This window comes from Leptidea sinapis, chromosome 3 (genome assembly GCF_905404315.1).
Source record: "Leptidea sinapis chromosome 3, ilLepSina1.1, whole genome shotgun sequence".
Classification (NCBI taxonomy): Eukaryota; Metazoa; Arthropoda; class Insecta; order Lepidoptera; family Pieridae; genus Leptidea; species Leptidea sinapis.
In genome coordinates this window covers 6,285,741-6,306,073 of record NC_066267.1, presented here as the reverse complement: position 1 = coordinate 6,306,073, position 20,333 = coordinate 6,285,741, and the positions used below count along the sequence as shown (strand labels likewise).

General features: G+C 35.5%; 1 protein-coding gene across 1 annotated transcript; it reads left to right on the top strand.

The window, feature by feature from the left end:
- The first annotated feature begins 10,465 nt into the window (after positions 1 to 10,465).
- Positions 10,466 to 20,298, top strand: LOC126979471 (protein lifeguard 4-like). The gene is made up of 5 exons (XM_050828796.1): positions 10,466 to 10,654; positions 14,431 to 14,594; positions 15,786 to 15,891; positions 17,623 to 17,774; positions 19,784 to 20,298. The coding sequence occupies exons 1-5, from the start codon at positions 10,589 to 10,591 to the stop codon at positions 20,034 to 20,036; spliced, it is 741 nt and encodes a 246-aa protein (XP_050684753.1). The 5' UTR covers positions 10,466 to 10,588; the 3' UTR covers positions 20,037 to 20,298.
- Positions 20,299 to 20,333: the final 35 nt, after the last annotated feature.

The following is a 20,333-nucleotide window of genomic DNA, read 5'->3' as shown; positions in this document are numbered from 1 at the left end:
GGCTAATCCGTTGACCGAAATAGCTGCCAGTATTAATAATAATATATTAGTGTTAATAATAGTAATCAATTCAATTTATTTTTGAATTTCCTACTTGGTTTCCACTAAAGCACTATATTACCTGACTCACGCAGGAGAAAGTGTTACTCTACCACGCGGGAGTAAAAGATCCCTTGGCTTTTCCTCATATAATCAATCATATTAACCTTTCAACCCTCACAGAAATTGCTAGCATTGGCGTACAATATGCTAGTACACAGCAATTCTTCGAAACTTAATTATAATCTTCTTAATCAATGTAGTCAAAAGAAACAGCCATTCAAACATACATATATTAAAATTCACTTGAATATTATGCTCTTTTGCAGCGCTCCAAATATCGAAGAAAAATGGCGGAGATTCGAATAACCTACTGTTTTTAAGGCGCGCGACGTTCTGGTAGTGTGGAAACGCGCGTAAACGAAAATGTTCTTTTTTTGAAGTTCATACGCATACCACGCATGGAGCTATAAGAATGTGGCTGTCTGTTGAAACTCTTTGCGCATGAAGGGATCGAAAAAAAAAAAGGAGTGTTGTTATGAAATTAAGTACAACATTACAACACTCGTTTGGATAATGTAATGGTTATTAGGACATTGGGTGTTTTAATATTGGCAATAAGCTAACTGTTTTAGAATCTTTAATAGGGAATTTAAAGCATGGGTGTAGATAAAGGTATTTTACACACTCGTAGTGTGTTCGATCTCGGCACATCCCTTACGAGACGGAAGCCATTAAAAATACTGAATGCAGATAAACATTGTATTATTGAGTGAAGCGTTTATTGTAATCGTAGAACAATATCTGCAGCGACTGATCTGGATATATTCCAACACAATGAAACATTGTAAGCCAGGAATAAACTGTATTGTATTGGTGCCTGTAATATATTACATCGGCTCCGAGTGTTGCATGCAAATGCTGCAAAATATTTATATTCCATTTAGAAAAAGTTCTGTTTCGACATTCCACTTTCTATGTGGAGAATCTTTCTGGCCAGTCTGTGTAAATATTTTTTTTTCTTGATTTAGGCTGTATTTTGCGTAAATCCATAATTAACCATTTATTAAATATTATGAGCCTTCTTGAAAAAAATATTACAATAAAATTATCACAAATTCTTTATAAAGAATTTGGCGAGTCCCCTGAGTATACCTCGTGTAGAGGCGAACACGTGTCAAACTGATTGAAGACGAATCTTAGCGGATTTTACACTCAAGAAGGCACATTAGAATAAATATTTTTTGTTTCGACATTGTAGCATCGTATTGATTTTTTTTTGTCGGCAATGCGATGAATATGAGTTTTTAAGACTGCCATTGTGGCTCAGTCAACAAGAAAGTTGCAGACTTTACAGACAGATCTTATCTCTGTGTTTTCCTAGTTCAGTGGATTCAAACATGGGCAATGATCTGTGCCTATTTTTGAATGTGGCTAAAGGTTGCCACACGACTATTGTTTCAGAAGCTTATATTGATAAAATACAATAGTAGATAGAAACTGATAAAAAAAATGATATGTCAGCAAGTTCCATACTGTTTAAGGTGACCATAGAACAAAGCGGTCGAGAGAGAAGAACATAATATGTAACGTTACATAAAGTGCAAGATAGAAAATGTCAGCGAACCTATTCTTACTGTTACCCATTTTAATTGAGAAGACAAGACAAAAAAAAATCGAAAACATAATTAAGTAGGTACTATTATTAACGCTGACCGAAATTAATGACACAGTTTCGGCCCCCAAATTTTCAGAATAATACGTAGGCACTTCTACGGAAAGTTTGCCCTACGAAATTATATGTATGATGCACTCTGGTACATTAAAGCAATCCCTAAGCTATGGCGAAATGGGGTACTGTTGTCACCTCTGGGCACGTGCTCCCCAGTATCAGCTTCTTCCATTTGACCACATACAACGAAGAGCGGCTCGAATCATCGACGATCAAGTCATCACCGATCGGCTTGATTTTTTGGCGTTGAGATGTGAGATCTTCTACCGCATTTATTACGGTGAGTGCTCAGAGGAGCTGTTCGGGTTGATGCCAGCGGTCGAATTCCATTACCGGACATTACGTGTAAAGTACCACCCGCATCACGTTGACCTCTGGCATTCCACCACCGCGCGTTTTTTAAGTAAATTCTTGCCTCGCATAGCCACTTTGTGGAATCAATTACCGGCTGCGGTTTTCCGGAACCGATACCACTTAGGGACCTTCAAGAGCATACTCGCACCTTAAAGGTATCTCATGACACCTGTTGTTGCGGATGTCCATGGGCGGTTACCTCACCTCTCCCGATCCCGTGAGCCTCTTGCCCGTTTGCCCCCTCTTATATAAAAAATAGAGGTTTTGAATAGGTATAGAAGAGTTTTCGGCATTTCATAAGTGTATTTTAATTATTGATTAAAGCCACTATTAGAGGCTAAATAAAATTGATTTATCTGTAACTATATTTGAAAATTGAGCCTTGATTGTACTCTGGAAGCGTAATAATCGTTAGCTTTTATGTTTGTACTTTGTGGCTCCACCCATAATGCATCGAACGGCCCGGGAATTCATACAGGGAGGGATTCTTCTACCCGCATGATGTAGTTCTTATAAATTAATAAATATGAAGTCTCTCGACTATCATCAAAGTTTTTAGACGTGACGTAAGTGAATTATCGGGTTAGGAGGTATATTCCAATAAATTATTATTGCACTAATAACTTCACTTATAATTGTCGATATCGTCAATCAATTACTTTGCAGAATAATCTATATATTATACATAAGAGATTTCCACCTATGTATTGACTCATCACGATATCTCTAGAACCATAAGGCCTAGAAATTTGGTAGGAATATTCCTTTCACCGAACGGATTTTACTAGATTCCACCCGCAACAGTTTCTATTTATTATGAATAGATCAACGTCTGTCGCGTCAGCTAGTCACTAATATTACGAGCACGTGGATACTTGCGTACTCCGAGACGATCCAAAAGTAACTGTCAGCTTTTTTTTGTTATTTTGACTCCCAGATAAAGGAGAAAGGGCTAAACTCAGGGAAATCGATGCGACTACGTTGGTTATGTGCGACTCAAACGTGCCTACGTGCCTACCCACTAAACATCATCTGACGTTGTCTTTGTGCATGTGCACACTAAGAATCCATCCGACGCGACCCCTCTTGGGGATAGAGAGGCGCAAATATCAGTTTTCATAAGACTGTCCGTTTTTGTAAGATGGCCGCCCCACCAATGTTGTTCGTAATGGACACTGAGATTTGTTTGGACGCCGACAAATATTATGATCTAGGACGTTCTTATCTTCGTGTTGCAATATATACTGAGCATGTATAGTGAAGTATTGACGAATCTCAACACAGATCAAAGGATTTCCAGTTCTTATATAAATCCGAGTAGCGATTGCTTACGATATTATGACGAATTACGATATGATGTGTTCTTTACATGACCAATGAGCAACCAGAGGTTTCATATAAAATTTTAGTACAATACAGAACAAGCCTACCAAATTAATTATAAGTTGTTTACTAGTAAAACCAAGGACGATCTGTATATAGACATATCACGTCGCATAAAAAAATTGGTTGTCTGTAAAGTCGGTTTACTGACGGTAGTTGAACGTGACAATGTCTTAAAAAATACTGATGGAATGGTAGCATTTTTCAAAAGAAAATTTTAATTTCATTTGTTTTAATAGATTTGTATGTATATAGAGAAGGAGGTAATTGGAAATCACAATGAAATTGATCAAGTTAGATTTATTTGTACGCATAAATACAATTATGTCAATTTTTTTTTACAATTTAATAGTTTTTATTTAATGATGAAAGCACGAATATAAGACAATATATCACTGAATATATAATTAATATCGAAAGAATCATTACCTTTATCGCTGTAATTATCGTTGCTATAAACAATTGACACCACATTCACTTTTCACTGCACTTGATACTCGATCAAAACATGTAAATCTACTATAGTATACAGATGCATCGCTCACTCAAGTAGGAGAGAGACGGATGTCGAACGCTGCCGAACGCAAAGGCCGATTGTGCTTCTTTGTCGCTCGTTCCGCGCTCTCGCTTGCACTTCAAGCCTTACATGGAACGCCTCAGAGCGAGGTAACGCCGCATGAGTCATGGTTTTTCGTGCGTGCAGCCGGCTCTATCGAATTATAAGACGTTGTCACGTCAAAAATCTCGAAATATGAAACATACCAAAAACACCATAATAAGCTTTTACTGCTATATCTATACATTGCCGCATTTACTCCCAATGCATTGTTTAAAATATTCTTGGTCAATGAGTAGCAATGTAAAACATTTACTCAGTTCAGATTTGATTTGGATAGTGACAGTTGACACACGAGTGAGGAGAAAAGTGTGCTTACATTGTCTTTAAGCACACTTTTGCCGTTCCGTCATCAAACTGCGAATGATATGTCCTTAAATGTGTATAGAACGTCATTGAGTAAAACGCTTATAACAATTAAAATTCAATTAAAATTATATATTATATTATATCTGACCAGGAAGCACACCACATAATTTCAAGACGTATAGAAGAACTGGTCAAGATCAAGTCAAGAATAGGTTGGATGAGGGCAGCGCAGGACCGATCGCCGTGAAAACCTTTCTCAAACATTGCACGTCTTCCGGCCTATATGATGATAATGATGATGATGATAGAAGAAGGTATGCCTCATGTTCCATGCCTAACACAGTTCCACAAATGCACAAATAAAGAACCTAGGTCGAAACCTTCTTCATTCGTATAAGTTTCTACTTAGCACCTCATGCAGCCAGTATAAATGCAATTAATTAGGGCAAAATAATCTGGTATTGCATTAAAGTGTCAAGGCGTCTAATTAGTGGCGAAATATTTAGACAAATAATCCAAATTGGGTTTCAAACAAACATCGAAGGTTAGGTTTTTGTAATGTGTTTTTAACTTAGTATAGACAGAATGTAGAGCGCTGATATTTTTTGGGTACCTAACAATAATTGTACTAAATCTTAAACACGTGAGTTCAAACATAAAACACAATTTGGAAGTGAAACTTCTTTAGAATCGTTGTGATTTGAAAATCTATGAAACGAAAAACCGCGACGATAGAGATACAAAAAGGTAAATATATAGGATTCAGCCGGCGAGAGAATTAGATAGGATAATACAGTGTATTGGTTCCAGGCGATCATAGTTACGGAAAGGACGTTATGAGCTCGACGTATTACGACATAGACACCAGAAGAACATAAATATGGTAGCGGTGATAGTATAGTCTTTCATAGCGGTTGAAATCATGCGTCATCCTAGTGTAGCTGTACCTACAACCAATAATATCAATTAATACAAATGTCTAATATCTAACTTGTAACGTAATACCTTCGTAGCATTATAGATCGTAGAAATATAAATCGTGCATATTAACTGTAATAAGCGTATGCCGAAAGATTCGTTCTGAAAAGAACATTTTATTTTATATACCGTAATATTAGCTCTGATAAGAACCATTTCATAATGCTGTACATCAAGTCATAGAATCATGCAGATCACCAGTAGTCAACTCATCGAAGTACAAGCATCGTCACGTTCTCTCGAAGACAGCAGTGACGAAGTCACGAATCGAAATGCTCCGCATTACACAACCTCACAGCAAGGCCGAGCGTACTCGACTGAAGCGTCGGGGTGTCGATCAGTATTCATTCAATTTTAATCAATGAGCGACAGAGTAGGTGCTAAATGCTCATTGACATCGGATGGTCGATGTTCGACGCGAGTTTACACAAGCACGCGCTCGCTGGCCGGTTTACTACGATAGCATTCGTTTTAGAGCGAGATAGAACACATATTATTCTCAATTCTTATTGAATAAAACGTTTTACTATTGGTCAAAATGTAAGCTTTAGTATTGGTGTGTATTTTCTAAACTTAATAAAATATTTTTTAAGTAACAATTGTAATTGGTTAACTAGTTTTAAGGATTTTGTATATATATCATGTAACTGAAGTAAAATATATCGATCTTCCACATATTCCTCACAGTCAAGCAGTTGTTTTATTTAATCGCCAAACGCTCAGTCTCTAAACTACCAACATGTATCAGGACTTCATATGCAGTTTAGAGATTTAGTGTAAATTTTGTATCGGATACAGCGATTCCGGTGATTGAGTTTTTGGACGCCAATTTAATTTGAAAATGTGCAGCAGTCGCACTGTATTAACAACAAGATCAAAAACAATAATTGACGCAGTATTCCAAAGATATAAGGCCATATTAAGATTACCTTAATCTTGAATCATTTATCGAAAATGTAAGCTCTGAGTCTGAATAAATCTACTTAATATATACGAATAAAAAGTAAAATAATTTTCAAACTTTGTATCACTATGATTATTTCCGAACCCTACAATTATCCTCTTCCAAAATTTTAAATTCGTCTCATTAACATGAAGCTAAAATTTTTGACGGTTTCACTTCGACTACGTGAGAATTACGCATATGTTTTTTTTTTTTCATTTTTCGTTTCTCCTGTTCAAAAATAAATAAATAAAGCCTGAACGTCGTTTAGTCCATATCTGACAAAATGGAGTTATAACACCCCTATCAGTTTACCGAAGTGATCAACCAACGTTCCATCACTGTAATTAATGCATTATTTACTTACAGTGCGCTTTATACGCGGCGATGACGTCACTCGATGCGATGTAATTAATTATCGTAACTCCGTTGCCTGTGGCGTACGTATACGTCGGATTCATATTAATATTGTAATATCGTGGAGGTAATTATTATCTAGCCTAGCTTATTTATTTATCATACTTACAACATTTATACCCGATACATCTGTTAAAGGGTTTACTTATAAAGTCCACGTTCTTAATCTAATTTATTCATGAGTGTGCAATAATATGCATTTTTGTTCTCCGCGTTTAGCAACACCAGAGTTTATGAAGAGTAGATATATATTCCTTGGGTCTGCCAGTTTTGAGCAGGTTTCTTATAGAGTGCTAGATACAATTAATTCTCTTAAGTGCAATCGTCAAAGGACCTCCAAAATATAGAAAGCACATATTAATCTAAGGAAGAAATAAGTATATAGCTAAACCAGCTAAACTTATAATAGGCCATTTCACTTTTTTTAGGTAACGCCATTTTGTTTCTATACAATGATCTGTTTGAACTTGTATGAAAAGAACCACATCCGATTAAACTCGGCGTGCACTCGCTCCGAGGCTTCTCCGACAGTAAAAGCACAGCTATGAAGAGGAACACATATTAATATACGTATATTTGAAATAAAGTTAAGATGTCCTTTATGAGGCCCTTATGAGGAAACTCGAGGGGTATGCACTGCGCATTTACCACTAAAAAAGCCCCATTTGTTGCCAAATTGGCTTTGAATAAGCTGTGCGTCATAATTAGAGCACGGCAATACGCGGCCCACATTCTAGCGCTCTACAATGTGCAGGTCCAGCCACACATGGAGTATTATATATCTCTTGTCTGGCGCACCCCAGTATCAGCTCGATCCATTTGACCGCGTGCAACGCAGAGCAGCTCGAATTGTCGAGGACCCAATGCTCTGTGAACGGCTGCATTACTTGGCGTTGTGTAGAGACGTCGCTTCATTGTGTGTCTTCTACCGCATATATCACGGGGAGTGTTTCGAAGATCTGTTTCACATAATTCCTGCCGCCGAATTCCACCTTCGCACGCCACTCCACAAGTTAGGATATAATCCCCACCATCTGGATGTGTGGCGGTCCTTCACAGTGCGGTTTTCAAGGAGCTTTCTTCCACGTACTACAAAGGTTTGGAATGAACTTCCATGTGTGGTGTTTCTGGGACGATACGACATGGATACCTTCAAAAAAAGCCCCAAAAAAACCTTCCTTAAACGCTCCTGTGACTCCTCTGGTATTGCAAGAGAATGTGGGAAGCGGTGATTACTTAACACCAGGTGACCCGTACGCTTGTTTTTCCTCCGTTTCCAAAAAAAGGTTTCCCTGCGAAATCGAATCAGAAATGAGGAGATTCGTAGGAAAACCAAAGTCTCCGCCATAGCACAGACGGTTGCGAAACAGAAGTAGCAGTTGGCAGGGCACATAGCTCGGAGGACAGATGATAAAGTCCTTGAATGGTGATTCAAGGACTTTACCACCACGTATGTAAGAAGAAGTAGAGAATTAAACTCAAAAATGTAGGTTCCTATAGGCAGAACTTAGAACAGAGAAGTAAGACGCACACCCTTCTAACCACTCGTTTTTCCTCCTCCTCCATATAAAAAAATAAACTGCCTGTTATGCCCTCTTATGGCCATTTGAATTAAGAAAATTAACTCGAACGCTTGACACTTTTCATACATAACTCCAAATATTATTTGAAATATTCTTGTACATGAAAGAATGAACACGTTCCAAATAAAGTTGTAAATACTTTTGGGAAATCGTCAAAAACAGATTTATGCTTATGCATATGCAGCAATTTTTAGCACCGTTTTCATTGATTGTATTATAACAATCTGTCAATTATTATTGGTTAATACAGATTGTGCTAGTTGGCTTTAATAATTTTATTTTGCTTTGATAATAATTGAAGATAGAAAAAATTTGCTCAACAACTAGGTAACTACCTAATAAATAGATAAGATAATTTATGTAAACATGTTTGGCTTAATTACTAGTTATAGAAGTGACCCTATTTCAGCCAGAGAAAATTCCCTCGCCTCCTGTCAACCTGACGGCGCAAATTCACAAACTGAATTTATCACAAACTCATTTATCTTCTGCATTTTTTATTGGGCTGCAATGCGAAACACGAACGCGACAAATGGCTCAAAGAACAACTCTTTATTTCATGAACATTTTCAATCTATAAGTCATTAAATTAGAGAGATAAAAGTGGAAATAAGTATATAATTGTATAAATTTATATTTTCATTCAGCCGCAAAAGTAGGTAATCTAACCATTATGAACAATGCGTTCTGCTGAAGCACTATTACTTGCTTTGACAGTGTATTATGACGTAGTATTAAAACGGTAAGCGACTTTTGAATTATAAAGAAAGTATGTAGTATTCTAAGATCGTAAGTCCGTCACAGAGTCAGCTATAATATGTATATAGCGCTTTATATTATAGCAAGCGACCACAGACGCGCTTATAAAACTTTGCTATGGCTGTGCTATACTTTTACGAAAAAGTAAAAAATTCTGCGGGCTGAGCGCTTTATCTTGTGGGTATCCTTTCCGCATCGGACGTGCCCGCGGGCACTGGTAATTCAAAAAACAATGAGAGCGGCTGTGATCCATGGCACTCTTTTACCTCACCCAGTTTTCACCCTTATTAGGTGTACAAGATGGTTTATTTGCCTACGCAGAGTTATGAACGAGTGAAGACCCATACACATTTCGATCCGATACGATTCAAGGCCACCAATATTCGACGTCATAGCTTTACGGACAAAGCACTTATGTGTTCACTTGTTCCCGGGCGGCGCAGCGAGCAGTCGTTATCAAGACTTTGCACGAAGATTGTTCTTTATGGAGATTTTGGCTTTATTTTATAATGAACATATAATGTTCATTACAAAAACATAAAAGAAAATAAATAAAACAAGTAATTAACAATAATAACAATATTTATTTAAAAATATACCTATTTTTACACTTATTGTCGAATGAAAAAACTGTGTAAAATAAAAAAAAGACAATATGAATAATTTATACATGGTCTTATAGCTTGTTTCAATAGCTTTCAGCGACAGTCACTCAAATCACCCTAGTTATAAGCATTTTATAACCACACGTAAAATAATACGCATGGGGTTTTCCGCTGCGCGAGCGCCGAACACTTGCCGATCTAAGGTGTACATCGATCGGCGGAGCGCGCCGATCCGGAAAGGGTTTTATATTATGAACCTAATCTGCCAGGCTCGGCTATGTATGGTTCGTTCAGGCAAATTTGGCTCGAGTCAAAGAGAAAGGGAGCGCGATCATTCTTTTAAATAAATGAATTACTACTAATTACTGTATACGTCGCGAAATCTAGCAAAAACCGTTTTTTTATTACTTACTCTCTCCTGTCTGTCGCAGATTTTCTACTAATGAAATATTAGAATGATAATATCATGCTTAGCTTTTATTATTATGATATACTATTATTGTTAAAAAAAACCCTCTTTATTAGATTTTGGTGTGGGTAGGTAACTTTGAATCATTAGGAACGCTGGCCAATGTAGCCATTGCTTTATTTGTCGACTGTCAATAATTACAATTTCGTAGTGAGTGATAGCTATCAATGTCAACGTCAGTTCTGAAATTAATAGTCTTGACTTTTATAATTAGACTCTTGTCAAGATAACAAGGATGACTGATGACAGATAATCACATGACAGCGAATGTGATGCGATTATCTTATTGCTGCTTAGCTGAATTGCATTCTCCATAGCAAATGTTACAATTAAATTAATAAAAAAATTTAAAAGATACGTATTGTGATTCATTGAGAGTGATTGATTATATTGTGAAAATTATGGCTAGCATACCATTAATGTACGCTCAAGAGGATTGTGAGCTAGGTGAAAAAGGAAATATCGAGGTAAATAAACATGTCCAGATGGCCTTCAATGTTTTGAATACTTTTACACCTGTTTCGTGTATGTTTGATCACAATTCAACAAAATGTAGAATGTAACAAGATGAACAGCTTTCGTCGATTTTGAGAATCTATCTTGAAATATTTAAGATCATAAACTTACGAATGAAGTGAAGTCAAATATATTAGTATTGCTAAAGCTAACGTTTTACACGTTTCGTGCATTATGTGTTGATAAGCATTTTACTCTTGTCTCATAATTTATTTTTATATATTAACTATACACGTATTTACAACCATTTCACATGGACAAATTATGGATCTTAATATTTTAATAATAAGTTTGAGTAATATTAATTATTTACATAAGTAATTTATTATTAATCTTGATTGTTATAATGTTGGTTTGATAATAATTAAGGAAACAGACACTCAGATGAAAGATTGCAATGTCACATCATTTGTATCTTGAAATGTATGAGACTCGGGATTAAAATTTTTCAGAATAAAGATATGTAGTGTAATTTCTATTATTTAGGTTTAAAGCAAAATATTTATTATTTCCAACACTTTCACAATCCTTATCTACAGTAGATCTCACTAGAAAGTTAATTATTCCACTCTTAATTATTATCGTTACTGTATGTTACACATTGTACTCTGTCATCATCTGTCTGTCACAATCATCAATGTTCAGACTTCAGAGACAAACACCACTATGATAGATATGGTGGTACACATGCATATTATTGCATATTTGCAGTTTAACTAGGCATGAAAATTAATTTAACACAGTAAATTAAACACATAAAAAAAGTTATTAAACACATAACAAAATTAGATGATGAATTATATCTGCATCAGGAGCAATAAAATTTTAATTAACATAATTATAAAAAAACTAATGGACCCAACAGATGTTGTTCTGTCGGAAATTTCGGACACACATCTTTAATTTGAAAAATGGGTCCTCCGGTCCGGAGTCCTCTAAAATACACTATATGGACGGAATTGAGAATCTAAACCAATCTCAAATTCACTGGAACACACAAACAAATCATCAAAATCAGTCCAGCCGTTTAGGAGGTAGTTCAATTGTGAATCAAAATCATTCTCAAATCCACCTGAAGACACACACCAATCTCAAATTCACTGCAACACACAAAAAAATCATCAAAATCGGTCCAGCCGTTTAGGAGGTAGTTCAATTGTGAATCTAAACCATTCTCGAATCCACCTGAATACACACAGAAAGTTTCATTAGAATCGGTCCAGCTGTCTAGGAGGAGTTCAGTGACATACACACGCACACAAGAATTATATATATAAAGATAAAAATTACAGGCTAATAATAATAAATATTGCTTAATTAATTGTCAATAAAAAGTTTCACATTTCATGTCATCACATTCAGAAATTCATTCGTTGTATAAAATAATCGCTCACTTAACCAGTGTAACTTTGAATTTGTGCACAAGGTGCAAGTTCGGATTCCAATTACACACCATTGTATTGTCAATAACTTATTTATGGTTATGAAAATATAATATTTTGTCATATTTATGGAATATTATTGAATAATAATATAAATTGCAAAATAATATACTAAAAGTTCTTGAAAATCGTAGTTTTATGTGTTTATTATCTCTCAAAACATTATCAGATTGATATCACTACAGATTGTGTACTCACACTAAGTTCTATGTCAATTTTCTTTGTATAAACAAGTAGGTAGTACTTACATGATAATAAAGTGTTAATGAATAATTTACTTTTTATTGAATTAGGCTTATTTTGCGGAGATTCATAACTATCCAAATGTTGTTGTTTTTCACCATTTCAGTCGGAAGACGTCCACTGCTGGACAAAGGCCTCCCCCAGAGACCGCCATGGCGATCGGTCCTGCGCTGTCCTCATCCAACCTTTTCTGGTGATCTTGGCCAGATTGTTGCTCCAGTGTAGGAACTTTACTGCTATCTGCGTCCGTATGTGCTCTGCCCACTGCCACTTCAGTTTCGCAACCACGTGGGCTATGTTGTATAACTTTGTTTCTCCTACGGATATCCACATTTCCGATTCGATATCGCAGGGAAACTACGACTATAGCCCTCTTGTGATTCTTATTGAGTGTAAATTCCGCTAAGTTTTGTCTTCAAGACATTGGGTGAGTCAACATGTGTATTGCCTCTACACGAGGCATCCTCAGTAGATGTTGACTCGCCAAATTCTGTCTCGAGAGTTCTACTCGCCGTCAACATCTCCTGATAAAAATCACAAGCTCAACATTTGGATAGTAATTAATTTTCAAATCAAAACAATGATTTCAAAATTTCGGCTTTATACATACAAATAAATGTAAGAACTATTTAAATTCTCCGTAACTTTTACTAAAAGTATTAATTATAATATACTGACTAATTTATTAGTATACCATTGTTTGTTATATTTTCTTATTTCGACTCCCCATTTCCGTGGTAGTATCCCGGTGGCGTAGTATTTTTGCATAACGTTGGGTGCGAAACATAATGTAACAGGTTGGGAAACCCTTGTGTATAATATAGACATACAGCAATAATAATTGTATTTGTAACACCATCACAATCGTTTCACGTAACACGTACGAAATCCTCGTGTTTCATTTCGTAAGCGATCAGAATAGGATCGTTACCATGGCCTTACAATATATTAGCGTACAGACAAAGATAGTCATATAGAAAAAGTAAGCGAATCTATTGTTACTGTAACCGATTTTTTATGGACAAGTCGTAAACAGTCAGCCACGCGAGGCATTGCCTCCTTAGTTTTCTGAATATTAAATCACTAGCTCATTATCGAGCTGTCAGATCGTCTATATATAGTGTATAGTATATTCAAAGTCGATGGTTCAGTCGTTTGATTAACGTAACTGGAAGACACTTTGTTGAAAACCGCTCTTTGGAAGAACGCCACACAACCAAGTGATGAGGAAGATATTTAAGTATAGCATGTGGTGTGATGGTGGAGTTTCGCGAATTTGGCAATCGCTCGACACTTCGAGACAGCAATCCGATTGTATTTTTACACGCTTTTTATTAGCTTCACCTGTATGTTTGTAACCGACTTCTTTGGACGCGATTTTGACCCACTTTAAACGGCTAGATTTCGTTCAAACTTTGTAGATTTATCGAGGACCGATGACATTACACTAATTTGACAAGATTATTCCATTATTCAATATGCAAAATTATTTTTTGGCAATTTATATAATTTTAGAATAAATAAATCACTAATAAGCACCATCTAGTAATTTATTGTAAACTACAAAGGAACCGCGCGACATGTCAAGACAGTTCCACAAAATTATAGTATCTAATTCGTTTGGAAGCGAATAGATGGCGCTGAATTAAGTAATCTTCCAATTAACTAAAATATTTTTATTCGCAGATATTAAAATCCCTACATTCAATCTAAAAAAAACTAAAACTAAAAAACTAGAAAATAAATTTTAATAAATTTAAATTGAAAATAGTGTAAAAAAATATATTTCATTATAAACAAAAGCGAAGGGTATAGAAGAATTATTATAAAAAAAAAATATTTCTATGTAAAAAAAACGTGGGGTGCTTTTTAAGATATTATTAAAATAATAATTCTTCTACACCCCACGCTTTTGTTTATAATGAAATATATTTTCTTACACTATTTTCAATTTAAATTTATTTTCTATTTTTCAGTTGAATTTTATATAAAGCGTGTTTTTTAGTTTTTTTTAGAACTATTATTTTTGTATTTTGTTTCAGGATGATTTCGCATACCGCAATAACGTGATGGGAGCGGACAAAGCCATCCGGCTGGGGTTCGTACGCAAGGTGTACAGCCTGCTCACAGCCCAGCTGCTAGTCACTGTAGCCATAGCCGCCGTGTTTCTGCTGGTCAAGCCTGTTCAGGGTTTCATACATCAAAAGTCAGTTGCATTCTTTTTTTTTATGGAATAGGAGGACAAACGAGCGTACGGGTCAAGTGTTAAGTGATCACCGCCGCCCACACTCTCTTGCAACACCAGAGGAATCACAAGAGCGTTGCCGGCCTTTAAGGAAGGTGTACGCGCTTTTCTTGAAGGTAACCATGTCGTATCGTCCCGGAAACACCGCACAAGGAAGCTCATTCCACAGCTTCGTAGTACGTGGAAGAAAGCTCCTTGAAAACCGCACTGTGGTGGACCGCCACACATCCAGATGGTGGGGATGATATCGTAACTTGTGGCGTGTCGTGCGAAGGTGACAAAGTAAGGTCTTTGTACAGTTTTGACAAAACACAAAACATCCAGCGACTGTCATGGGTTTTTTTATTTTACGCTTTTCATGGACCAAAGGAGACAATTTTTCTGTTCGAAGAATAGGCCCACCTGCAAATGTGGTGTATACGTATAGTATTGAAATATATATAGATTTATTCCTTATAATCTCTAAATTACAACGGTATATTTAGTTAGAAATGGTCTAACCGGAATACTGAGAAATACGACAAGAATGTGAACGTCAAAATAACCTGAAAATCATAAAGATATTATCTTAGAATAAAAGTGGGTTTATATATCAAGCTTATAATAGAGACGTTTGTTTTTTAAGGTAAGTACCTACTTGGATTCGTGTGGGAATTACGCGTCTATTGATAGACTGATGAAAGAGGTTTATGTAATTTCTAACACAGTATTACATAACTTTGCAAAGTTGGATCCTTATCAGCAACAGAGTCCATTGGTCTGATAATACAGGATGTAATTTTTTTGAAAAATCATTCGGGTCGATTTCTGTCAAAAGTTCAAGAATATTTGAAAAAACTAAATATGTAGTTATTGGATTCTTATAAATCGAGGGCATGACTCCTTTCACGACATTAATCTAAGTCCCGTAGTTTCCGACTAGGCCATCGCCGCCCTTCTCAAAAAACCACCCGGTATTTTATTAAAAAGAGCTCAAAAAAAGAACGCTGGGAGAGTTACTTGCGCCGCTTCTGCTCCCTCAAGGCGCCATTTCTTTCCAAAGCGGTGGTAGTGTTAGAAATGACTTAAAAAATAATTCTAATTGTATCAATTATGAATCAATAATGCCTTGATTGCATGGAAACCATCCATAATAATTGATTTATATTATAGTGAATGGATGGTGCTCATAGCATTCGTCCTCAGCATGGGAACCCTCTTAACACTGATCGTCAAGCGACGGGACTACCCAGCCAATCTGTACTTGTTGGCCGGCTTCGTAAGTTAAATATTTTATGTTTTTTTTTATGGAAGAGTATGGAATGTATGCCGGGGCGTCTCCTTCCCTCAAAATGCGAAGGGTACAATGGCTGGTCCATGCGTCAACTCGTGAACGAGTGCTGCTTGTGGTGCCAGGTCGAGCTGTTATATTCAAATTCAAATATTTTTATTCAAAATAGGATGTGACATCACTTATTGAAAGTCAAAAACGACCACCCATTCCAAAATGAATACCTCAGACCTGAGAAGAATGGGCGCAACAAACTCAGCGGGCTTTTTTTTCCATCGAATAAATATGTTTACAAAGTAATATTGTACAATTAAACTTATTATTTAATAGCCTGAGGGCGGTCACTCCATTCCCAATCTGTGGTATCATTAAGAAAGTCATTTATGTTATAGTAACCTTTACCACACAAACGTTTTTTAACAATTCTTTTGAATAACGTTATACTTTTGTTTTGAACATTTTCTGGGATCTTGTTGTAAATCATCGCCCCACAAAAGACTTACTAACTCGACTTAGCCGAGTAGTAGGCATCATAAGTTTATGTCTGTTCCTGGTGTTAACATTATGGTTATGACAGTTTCTGGCAAATTCACTTATGAACATACATTACATTATCAAGAATATATTGAGAAGCAACAGTCAAGATGTTAATTTCTTTGAATTTTGCTCTCAAAGATTCTTTAGGACCTAGGTTATAAATGGCGCGAATAGCCCTCTTCTGCAGCACAAATATTGTATTAATATCGGCAGCATAGTTATTATATATTAGTATTAATATAGGCAGTATAGTTAATAAAGCATTGTATTTGTTGGATGTGATTACTAATTGCGACAGTAATCACGACCATCATATTCACGATGCATCCTTACACCAATAATGAATTCAACCTGTAAAGGTTAATGCATCGAATAATACTTTCATAATAATATAATTTATATTTACACATTTTATTCTTTATAAACATTTATGAAGTATTTGATATTATTTATACACGATTCATATATTGGAGGCAGCACCTTGCAAAGTAATTTCTTATGTACAGCCATTGTAAAATACTCTATTTGATTGAAAAGAGTGGCCGTTGAGTTTCTTATCTGTTCTTCTCAGAAGCTCAACTTTTTAAGAACATATTGTAAATTCAGTAATTTAAAAGTAATATTTATAGTGATCACCGCCGCCCATATTCTCTTGCAACACCAGAGATATCACACAAGCGTTGCCGGCCTTTAAGGAAGGTGTACGTGCTTTTTTTTTAAGGTACCCATGTCGTATCGTCCTGGAAACACCGCACAAGGAAGCTCATTCAACAGCTTGGTAGTACTTGGAAGAAAGTTCCTTGAAAACCGCACTGTGGAGGAACAACATACATCTAGATGGTGCGGATGATATCCTAACTAGTGGCGTATGTTAATTTAAAATTTTCAGAACGTCCTTTATATATGAATTCTTGTTTTATTTGGTATAATATTGGAGGGACAACAGTGTTAAATTAAAACTTAATAATAGATTGGAATTCAAAAGACCAATTACAGGTATTCGCTACTAGAATTTATACAATAGAGGTTGGATATATTACCGAAACTGCGATTACGCCTGCGGTATCTAGTAACAGCGCAGCAGAGACCAAACCATAATCTAAGTTGAATCTATATTCAAATTATTATCATCAACACTTTGTACGGCATTTAAAAGTTTTATTTTTATTTAAAATATGACAGACGGTGGTACAAGCATACACCATAGGCGTAGTCGTGTCATATTTCGACACCTTCATAGTGCTACAAGCCCTCGGTCTCACCCTGGCCGTGGTGTTGGCTCTGACACTCTTCACGTTCAACACCAAGCACGACTTCTCCTTTGTCGGATATGGGTATGTTATATTTACATCTTAATCAAATGGTTATAAATAAAATATGTTAATGATGAACAACAGTAAATAGGTACATAATGCTTATTAGAAAGTTCCAGCTTTTGTTCAAACGTTTTCTAGGTATAATTAAAATTTAAAAATATAGAATAGCATTGTCATAAAAATTGGATACAGTATAGCTGTATTTTTTGTGCGCCGTTTCTTCTCTGTCAAACACCATCTATTATTGCAATAGCAATTAGTAGTACTTTAACTAACCTCAAAAAAATTAGAGTCTCAGTTTATTATTTATCTACACCCATGCTTTAAATCCTCTATTAAAGATTCTGAAACAGTTAGCTTATTGCCAACATTAAAACACCCAATGTTCTAAAAACCATTACATCATCCAAACGAGTGTTGTAATGTTGTACTGAATTTCATAACAACACTCCTATGTTTTTATTTTTCGATCCCTTCATGCGCAGAGTTTCAACAGACAGCCACATTCTTATTGCTCGTATCTGTATGAATTTCAAAAAAAAGAACATTTTCGTTTACGCGCGTTCCACACTACCAGAACGTCGCGCGCCGTAAAAAAAAAGTAGGTTATTCGAATCCCCGCCATTATGTTTCTTCGATATTTTTATTGTTTTGTTTACAACAAATGAGCGATTCATTTTAAACGCTGCAAAAGAACATTATATTCGAGTGAATTTTAATTATTTCACTACACAACATGTAAATTACTACTAAAGTAAATAATTCTTTCAATACTTAGTTTATATGTATCTATATAATCAGTTATGAATGATATTAGGTTACTACTAGGACTGGTGTTTAGTGTTAGCAGTAAGCTGTTTCAGAATCTTTTAGAGGATTCATATTCTGGGTGTAGATAAAGTCTTGTATGCAACTGTTGATAATTAGGTATTAAAACACTCATGTGATACTATTATCATAATCCACATTCGTGTTTTAATACCCCTTATTACACAACAGTTGCATAAATAACTATTAAAATTAGAAAATTACATAACAATATGTCAATTAGGAATTTAAAAATTGGAATAAAAAATGGTGCAAAGTTATATAGGCTCTTAAGGTATGTCCTTAGTCGTCACTGTCCGAATCAAATCTGAACGGAATGTTTTACATTGCTTGCTTATTGAACAAGAATATTTTAAACAACTGGAGTAAATGCGGCAATGTATACATGTAGCAGTCAAAGGTCATTGAAGTGAAACTTCTAATGAGACTTCCAAGAAGGTTGCGTTAAACGTTAAACGCTACCTGTGCTGTAAGATTGCATTGTCAATCACAGCGAAAATATTTAATTTATTTATTTATGTAATGGTTCGCCAACAGATTTACATCAGAAATACAAAAATTAAGCATAGAAATAATTTAAATTATCACTCTCGTAATGTAGATCCAACTATAGCCAAACACAACTTGGTCTTATTCATAGGAATAAAAAGGTGTATAAGCAAGAAATAAAATTAAATAAACGAATTTTAGTATGCGTTTTGTATTGTAAGATAGTTTTTGGTAAGATAGTGAAAACTTCTTTAGCATCGTTGTTGTTTAAAAGTCGGTGAAACGAAAAAGCGAGACACATAAATTTATAAGATTAACGTGGGAAAAAATGAGAAAAGAAGCATTATACAGTGTTTTGGTACCAGGCGATCATAGTTGAAGAGGTTCTCTTATGTATGACGCGAGTATACCTTAATACATTGATTGTGACGTCATGCACGACCTATTACTACATAAACAGCAGGAGAACATAAATATAGTAGCAGTGATAGTAATGTCTTTTATTAGCGGTTGAAATCATGTGTCATCCAAGCAACATGTACCAAGACTTCATATGCAGTTTAGAGGTTCATGCACAATGCACATCATGTTTTTTACTGTGTAATTTTTGGCATTGGCATTCATGGCCTGTTTTTATACGACGTGATATGTATAGAACGTCATTGCTTAGACTGCATAAAATAATATAGGTGACCATCTTTCATTTTCAGACTGGTTGCTGGTTTGAGCGTTCTGATAATCGGCGGCTTCATACAGCTGTTCGTACAAAGCTCTGCATTCGAGATCGCACTTTCCTTCACTGGAGCGGTCTTCTTCGGCCTGTTCCTCATCTTTGACACACAGCAGATGATGACTCATCTCTCCCCAGAAGAGTACATTCTGGCCACAATCAACCTCTACATGGACATACTCAACATGTTCCTTTACATTCTGCGAATTCTGAACGAAATGAATCGCGGCTAATCCATCAGTATTTAACCTATTCATTTGTTTCTTTTTAAATGTGATTTATTAAACTGTCACTGTATTTATTTAATGGCTGTACGAGTTTACCTTTGCCCATTCACATGGATGAAAATATATTTTAAAGATGGCTGTGAAAAATTGTTTGGAGTGTAAACGTACTATTTTAGTAAATGTTTTTTCTTGCAATTGTTGCACAATTTATATATCTGAAAATGTTTATTTATATGAATAAATACCACATATTATTATCAAAAAGAAACTTCTTTCATCTTTTTCTTTAGAACCTGTGAAGTT

Excerpts from the sequence above, each read along its gene's own strand:
- LOC126979471 (XM_050828796.1), top strand. The coding sequence starts at position 10,589 with ATGGCTAGCATACCATTAATGTACGCTCAAGAGGATTGTGAGCTAGGT. Across the intron at positions 14,595-15,785 it reads CAGGGTTTCATACATCAAAA|TGAATGGATGGTGCTCATAG; the intron begins GTCAGTTGCATT and ends TTTATATTATAG. Across the intron at positions 15,892-17,622 it reads TGTACTTGTTGGCCGGCTTC|ACGGTGGTACAAGCATACAC; the intron begins GTAAGTTAAATA and ends AAAATATGACAG.